Raw genomic sequence first — 7717 nt, forward strand, 5'->3', positions numbered from 1 at the left:
GCCAGCCCCAATTAAATATTGTTTTTTTTATAAGACTTGTCTTGGTCATAGTGTCTGTTCACAGCAGTAAAACCCTAACTAATACAGGGACATAGGCCCTGAGGCATAGAATAGTCTAAATGCTGATAACACCATCCCAGGGTCCTAGTGACTTCCCAATCTGAGATCACCCTACCCGGTAGAAAGAATAGGTTTGCTTTTTCGTTTGTTTTAATTTTCAGTGGTACCGAGAGTGGACCCCAGGGACTCACTCCCATCCTCTCAGCTACACCCAGACTCTTTTCACTTTTTACTCAGACAAGAGCTAACCCTGAACTCATTCGAGAGCCCAAGCTAGCCTTAATTTCTCATCCCTCTGCCTCTGCTTCCTGAAGCTGGATTACAAGCCTGGCCTCCAAGGCCCACTTACAAACTTTAAAGCACATGTTTGGTCCGCACCTTGATGGTCAGTCTTGGCCCAAGTCTCAGCAAGAATAAATCCAGCAATAAAAACGCCTCCACCAGCCTCACCTATTCCCCTGAGACACACCACAAACAGAGCCTACCCAACATCACAGCTCTGCCAGGAAACCACAGAGGCTGAGAGGATCCAGGCCCGCTCATGGGGAAAGGCTGTGTGCTGTTTTTTTTATATATAAATCTACTTGATTTTGGAATCCAAGAAGATGCTCAGGGCCTCAGAGAAAGAAGGGCAAGACTGTGTCATACACAGCATTTCCCTAACTCCCCAGGAAGTTAGGCACAAAGAGACTGCCTCAGAGGGACCCACAAATCCCAGGCCTGCCAGCCAACCGGTCCCGGACCCCCATGGATTAGAGTACACCTTCCTGAATAGCCAAGTGGCCTGACATGGCTGTGACCCAGGGTGTGTGTGTGTGTGTGTGTTAAAAACAGAATGAAGAGTACAAAGCCAGCCTCCTCTACATTTGGAGATCTTGTCTCACAAAGGGCTGCCAGGTACCCAGTCATCATAGGCCATACTCAGCACTTTAGCATGCCAGACACCACCTGCGCACAAACATCTAAGGCCAGTAACTACCCACAAGAGTTCAAAACCAAGTGAGAACAAAAGAAACAGCCGGGCGTGGTGGCGCACGCCTTTAATCCCAGCACTCGGGAGGCAGAGGCAGGCGGATTTCTGAGTTCGAGGCCCCAGCCTGGTCTACAGAGTGAGTTCCAGGACAGCCAGGGCTAGACTGAGAAACCCTGTCTCAAAAAAAAAAAAAAAAAAAAAAAAAAAAAAAAAAAAAGATATGGGAATCCAGTTCTAATCTTCTGTATGTGGACATCCCATATCCACTCACTAAGGAAGACTGTCTCTAATCTGTCTTTTTGGTAATGTTGTCAAGAATGTAATGGCTGCCGGGCGTGGTGGCGCACGCCTTTAATCCCAGCACTCGGGAGGCAAAGGCAGGCGGATTTCTGAGTTCGAGGCCAGCCTGGTCTACAAAGTGAGTTCCAGGACAGCCAGGGCTACACAGAGAAACCCTGTCTCGAAAAAAACCAAAAAAAAAAAACAAAAGAAACACAAAACGGAAATCCCTTCCAGATGACCTGAATAAAACCCACAGACCAAAGGGGGAAATGCGGGGTGAGAGCAGAAGAGATTGCTCAGCAGTTCAGAGCACAAACTGCTCTCGTGGGGGACTGAGTTTGGTTCCCAGCATCCACACAGGGATGGGTGGTTCACAAAACCATTTGCAAATCTAGTTCTAGGGGGAATCGTATGCCTCTCTACTAGAGCCAGTAGGTACCTGCAATCTCATACACACACACACACACACACACACACACACACGCACGCACACATACAAATAATAATAATCGTTTTTAATGCTAAGTGTGGTGGCTTACACCTGCAACACCAATACTTTGCGGCCTTTGGGTTCCTGAGCCTTTACTTTCTCAAAGTTGGAATTCTGGTGTAGGTGAGATGACTGCTCTCTATTGAGAGCTGAAGCAGTGGAAGAGGGGGGATAGAAGAGGCTCTCCCAGGCTGCCCCCACCACTTTCCAAACCGGCAATGGGACTCTATACACTTCTGCTCACAACTCTCTTGGGAGTATGTCCCAAGCTCCAGTTCAGCTAGCATGGCCAGAGCACCCCTCTGAAATCTCTAGCTTCACAGAAGTCTGTGAGCCTGGTCTTAGCAATGCCTACCCAGGCCCCCTACAATTCCCCCAAAATCAGCACAGGCCCAGCAGGTCAATGGAGAACACTCTGGAGTGTGCCCGGGTGTCAAAGGTACATACACTAACCATCAGGCGAACACCAGCCAAAGAAAGCCCTGCTGCACAGATCAACAACCTGAGCTCCATGCCCTGAACCAGAGAGGAGAGGTTCTCAACCTGTGCGGTGAGAACCTGAGGACCCATTAGCGGTTCATCTAAGACCACTGGCAAACACAGATGTTTACATTACAGTTCCTAACAGCAGCAAAATTACAGTTATGAAGTAGCAACAAAATAACTGTATGGCTGGGGGTCACCACAGCATGAGGAACTGTATTAAAGGGTTGTGGCAATAGGAAGGTTGAGGACCACTGCCAGAGAAGAAGCACATGTCCTCTAACCTCCAAAGACATGCATGCCTCTCTCTCTCTCTCTCTCTCTCATACACAATAACAATAAACAGAATAACAGAGTAATTTGTAAAAAAGAAAGAACAGTGCTCAAGACAGAAGCTGAAAACAAACATCACCCATCCTGTGTGACTAAAGGTTACTACTGAGGATCTTATACAAGAAAATAAGACAAAAGACAAACAGGACGTTACATTGGGCCAACAGACATACCAAACAGCCCTGTTCAGGACTGAATGAAGGCTTTGCATACTTATTATAAAAGCCCCTACCCAAGTCCCAATCCCACTCAGACGTGGGTAAGATTACCCCAACTTCCCACAGTGGGTAGGTAAGGGGAGACAAGCCAGAACTCTGATGTCAACCGTGAAATTACACAAGAACCCTGCAGTAGGGAGGACCTGGGGAAACCGCTTCCTCACACACAGCCTGCCATCCCTCAATCCCACTTGGAGAAGTGCAGGCCCACGAAGATGAACCATCCCAGAGGTTTCCACAAGAGAGATGTAAATCCCCTAGATTTCTACAAAATGCATAAAGCAGTCTCCGGCGTGCTGTGGCCAGAAGACAGAAAAGGCTGAAGCCCACACACAGTCAGAGCACTGGCCTGTGTGACATGCAGGCAGTGGAATCCCTCATGTTCCCTTCACGGAACAGCAAGGCTCCAGGACACACACACACACACACCCCAACAAGCCATTCAGGCTGAGTACCGTGATGTATGTACACGGACGTTAAGGCCTTCAAATGGGACTGTGGCCGCCTTGCGTCCTCATTCTTCCTGCACTGGGAGGATGGGTTGTAGGTTTGGTTTAGGGGGGCGGGGGCTGGCATTTTTAAAAACAGGATCTCACTCTGCAGCCCAGGCCTGCTAGCCGTCTGGTTTTCTCACTCTGCAGCAGGCCTGGTTTGGAACTCCGCACCATGCTCCTGCCTCGGCCGAGTGTCCGTACTAGAGGATGCACCCGCTCACCCTCACGGCAGCGCCGTCTCCAGATGGTGTCCGTGTGCAGGATGCGGCGGAACCTGCTGCAGACCTGAGCCAGGCTGGGCAGATCGGTGCCGGGCAGCGACGCGAAGATCTCCACGAGCAGCTCCGGGGGGAGCTCCAGCAGCGAGCAACGCGCCGGCCCCGCCTCGATGCGCTCCTCCTCGGGGTCCGTGTCCGCCTCACTGTCCGCCGCCGCAGTCTCGGACGGGCCGCGGCGCTGCTGGCGGCGGCGGCACCCACGCGCGGGGCCCACGCCGCAGAGCCGAGCACACACCGCCATGCCCGTCACCACCGCGGAGGCGCGCACGCGGACGCGCACGCACAGCGCTCTGCGCAGGCGGCCAGGCAGCCGTAGTCCCGCTTGCTGGCTCCTCAAGCTCCACCCCAAACGTGACCACGCCCTCGGACCCCAACCCCTCACACGCCCCCACGAAGACTCGCCCCGCCCCTAGACGCTCCCACCCCTCCGAGCCCCACCCAGACGCTTCGCCCCCGCCCTTGAGCAGCAGGCCCCGCCCTACGTGTTAGGCCCACGCCCTTGTATGGAGCCACACCCTATTTCCAGGCTCCGCCCCCAAAGCATTCGGCTAGAAACTTAGGACGCCCACCTGCTCACTAAAAGAGGGTCGCCTGGTTCAGCTCCTGAAAGCCCCGCCCCTAGCATGACCACACCCCTCCCACAAGTCCCACCTCTGATCCCGTTTACAGGGTAGAACGAAGGAGTTTTACCTTAAGCAAGAAAACAATGCAGGATGCCCCGTGTGAGGATCGAACTCACGACCTTCAGATTATGAGACTGACGCGCTACCTACTGCGCTAACGAGGCTCCTTAGCGAGGAGCTCGCTGCCAGGGCCTTTGCACAGGTGGTGGCCTCGCCATGAACAAAATCTGGCAAGGGAAACCATAAACCAAAGCTACTGTCGCCTAGCAACACTACATCTAAACTAACTTGCCACGGTTGCTGCCTTGGTTGCAAAGGAAAGGTCTGGTGCTCAGTGAGGTGGGAGTTCCTGGTGTCCCGAAACCTGCTCTCCAGCTCACATTGCCCCGCGCAGCACAAGTCGTCTAGAAACTTCCCTCTCAGGAAAGGAGTAGTCTGGGGTATCCTCCGTAGCTCTGCCCTTCATGACCCTATATAACAATATCGCCTATTTTTTATTATTAAAATTAACCTTTTGAGTGGCGGTCTCTCATCCCAACTTGGGGCTAGGGGATCAAGGCAGGAGGATCAGAATTACAAGGTCACTCTAGGCTACTTAGTGACTTTACGGCCAGCCTGGGCTGCATGAGACCCTGTGCCTCCTAGCAGTCCGCTCAGTAAATTATCCCAACAAGCAAACAGATATTATCTAATGCATTGGTTGATTGATTAACAATGACATTAAGCAAAGGCTCCACTTGGTGGCCTGTAATCCTAGACCTTAGGGAGATGAGTCAGGAGGGTGGGGACTTTTCAGGACAACCTGAGCTATGCAGCAAGATTTCATGAAAAAAAAAAAAAGACTTAAATTACCTGATAATATTAACATCGTGTAAAAGTGTAGCTGAGCACATGCTGCCTCTTGTCCCCGTGTGTTAATGCCCATGGGGAGGGTAAGCTCTTTGTGGGCATGTGGCTGAGACCCTAGACCGTCTGCTCCAAGATGAACCCTTCTGTTCTATCATCCATGGGCTGTCAATCAGCCTTCACTGAACAACAGTGAGAGGGGTGTGTGTGTAGATGCTGTAAACAAAATGCTGGCGAGTTCCGCGTTGCTCATTCACTGTAAACTATTCCCTGATCTCCTGACCTCTCTGACTGCCCAGGTCACATTTCTCACATTCTAGCCCTGGCTTCTGTCTCACCTCCATTCTGGTCCATCTCCTCAGTGGATTGGGGGTGGAGGGGTGGGAAGGGGGAGTGGGGGCGGGAGGGAGCGGGGGTGTGCCCTGGAGAACACAGTTCCCAATCTGTGGGGACCTCACACGCTTCTCCCCAGCTTCAAAACCACTCCTTCTAAGAAGCGTCCCATGTTGTCCCTCCGGGGACTATGCCAGAGCAAAGGTTATGGTTTATTATAAACACCTTTCGGATGTGGCAAGCAGCAGGTTGGAGGGGGAGTGTTTACTCTCCAAGCGAGCCTGTAAAATAAAAACAAACATGGTGTCATGCTGAAGAACGAGGAACCTGAGGCCGAGAGGGAACGGAAGGTACTGGTGGTTGCATCAGCAACCTTTGCAGCTGGCAGAGGAGGCTGGGCACTAGGGCGCTGGGCGTGCTTCCATTCCAAAGTGTGACACTTGCTCTGTTTACATCTTGGTCTATTGCAAATCAAAAACAAAGCCAGCCTCCTCCGTGACGTGAGGGCAAGCTCGGGTAATCCTAGCCCCGTGGAGGAGAGAAGGTTAACATTAAAGTATAGGCTTAACTAAGTTGAAAAGACTGAAGAGCAAACACTGTGTGAGCCTCCAGCTTGTCCAGGCTCTATCCCAGCAGCCATTCCCCTTCGTGTTCCCAGACATTGAACGCTATTCTTTCTGTTTGGTGGATTGGCTTGGTTTTTGTGTGTTTGTTTTTCAAGACAGGGTTTCAGTGTAGCCCTGGATGGCCTGGAACTCACTCTATAGACCAGGCTGGCCTCCAAGTCAGTGACCCACCTGCCTCGGCCTCCAGAGTGCTGGGATTAAAGACGTGCGCCAGCACTGCCCAGGAAAGAGTATTCTTAAATTGTCTTCTCTTGTAGAATGTGCCATGTTAGCAAGATAGTTGGTCTTAGCCAGGTGTTGTGGTACACACCTTTAATCCCAGCACTCAGGAGACCAGGGCAGGCAGATCTCTGTGAGTTCAAGGTCAGCCTGGTCTACAGAGTGAGTTGTAGGACAGCCAGGGTTACACAGAAAAATCTGCCTCAGAAACAAACAACAACAATAACACATAGTAGGTCATAAGGCTAACTGCTGTTTCTGCTTTTGTAATCAAACTCGCTTCCTCTGCTGAAAGGAAGGCTAGGTCAACTGCAAGACACACATGTTAGACTTACACTCCGTGTGCACATACTCTGAATACATGTAACTTATGGGGTTTGCCTTTATAAGCCTCAGGTTCAGACCCAATCCCAATCAGTCCAGATGCCAGAAATAAAAAGCCTCCTCTTATTAAAATTTATTCATGGTTCTGGCTAATCTCTAAGTTACTCCAAACAAAATCAGAAGGTGAGGCAGACAATTCCCAGGGCTACAGGTCACAGCCTGTCTCAAAAAATATGGCTTTTCTCTTGGGCCTATGGCGCCTACAAAATGGGCAAGTGTTGTGGTCTCAGAACTGCATGGAAGCTCCACAGTCACCGACAGGACCGGAAGTGGCATGATAAACAATACAAGAAAGCCCACTTGGGCACAGCCCTGAAGGCCAATCCGTTTGGGGTGCCTCTCATGCAAAGGGAATTGTGCTGGAAAAAGTAGCAGTTGAGGCCAAACAGCCGAATTCTGCCCTCAGGACATGTGTCAGGGTGCAGCTCATTAAGAACGGCAAGAAGATCACAGCGTGCGTGCCCAATGATGGCTGCCTGAACTTCATTGAGGAAAATGATGAAGTTCTGGTTGCTGGATTTGGTTGAAAAGGTCACGCTGTAGGTGATACTCCTGGAGTCCGCTTTAAGGTGGTTAAAGAAGCCAATGTGTCCCTGTTGGCTCTATACAAAGGCAAGAAAGAAAGGCAAAGATCATAAAATTTGACAATGGAAACACAGTAATAAATCTCCTTATTCTGAAAAAAATATCAACAAATCTGCCTGTCCATCGTGTCACTATAACAGGAACTGGGCAGAAATGGGTCAATACAGCACCTAGAGGAGCTGGGAGCTTATTAAAACATCAAATAAACCAGGCAGTGGGCAGTGGGCAGTGGGCAGTGGTGGCGCACGCCTTTAATCCCAGCACTTGGGAGGCAGAGGCAGGCGGATTTCTGAGTTCGAGGCCAGCCTGGTCTCTAGAGTGAGTTCCAGAACAGCCAAGGCTACACAGAGAAACCCTGCCTCAAAAAACCGAAAGAAAAAAAAAAGTAAAATAATTTGGTTTTCCTCATTAGAAGAATTGTGCCTAGGTTCACAGTCTGACTTCAGGAACTCAGCAACCAAAAACTGATAGACAGGGAGTGCTGTGAGTT

The 7717-nt window shown here is 50.7% G+C and overlaps 1 protein-coding gene, 1 non-coding gene and 1 pseudogene across 3 annotated transcripts in view; 1 reads left to right on the plus strand and 2 right to left on the minus strand.

The window, feature by feature from the left end:
* Nucleotides 1–3914, minus strand: part of Fbxo31 (F-box protein 31) — a 31039-nt gene extending 27125 nt beyond the window's left edge. Inside the window, exon 1 of one of the 2 annotated variants that reach the window (XM_021169771.2) lies at nucleotides 3555–3914. In XM_021169771.2, the coding sequence (XP_021025430.1) occupies nucleotides 3555–3852 (298 nt within the window). In that variant the 5' untranslated portion in view covers nucleotides 3853–3914. The remainder of the gene's footprint in view (nucleotides 1–3554) is intronic. The other variant, XM_021169773.2, reaches the window with a different exon arrangement.
* A 411-nt stretch (nucleotides 3915–4325) lies between these two features.
* Trnam-cau lies at nucleotides 4326–4398 on the minus strand. The gene has a single exon. It is a non-coding gene; the product is annotated as a tRNA-Met (tRNA).
* A 2451-nt stretch (nucleotides 4399–6849) lies between these two features.
* LOC110300752 lies at nucleotides 6850–7280 on the plus strand (annotated as a pseudogene).
* Nucleotides 7281–7717: the final 437 nt, after the last annotated feature.

This window comes from Mus caroli, chromosome 8 (genome assembly GCF_900094665.2).
Source record: "Mus caroli chromosome 8, CAROLI_EIJ_v1.1, whole genome shotgun sequence".
In the NCBI taxonomy this organism is placed as follows: Eukaryota; Metazoa; Chordata; class Mammalia; order Rodentia; family Muridae; genus Mus; species Mus caroli.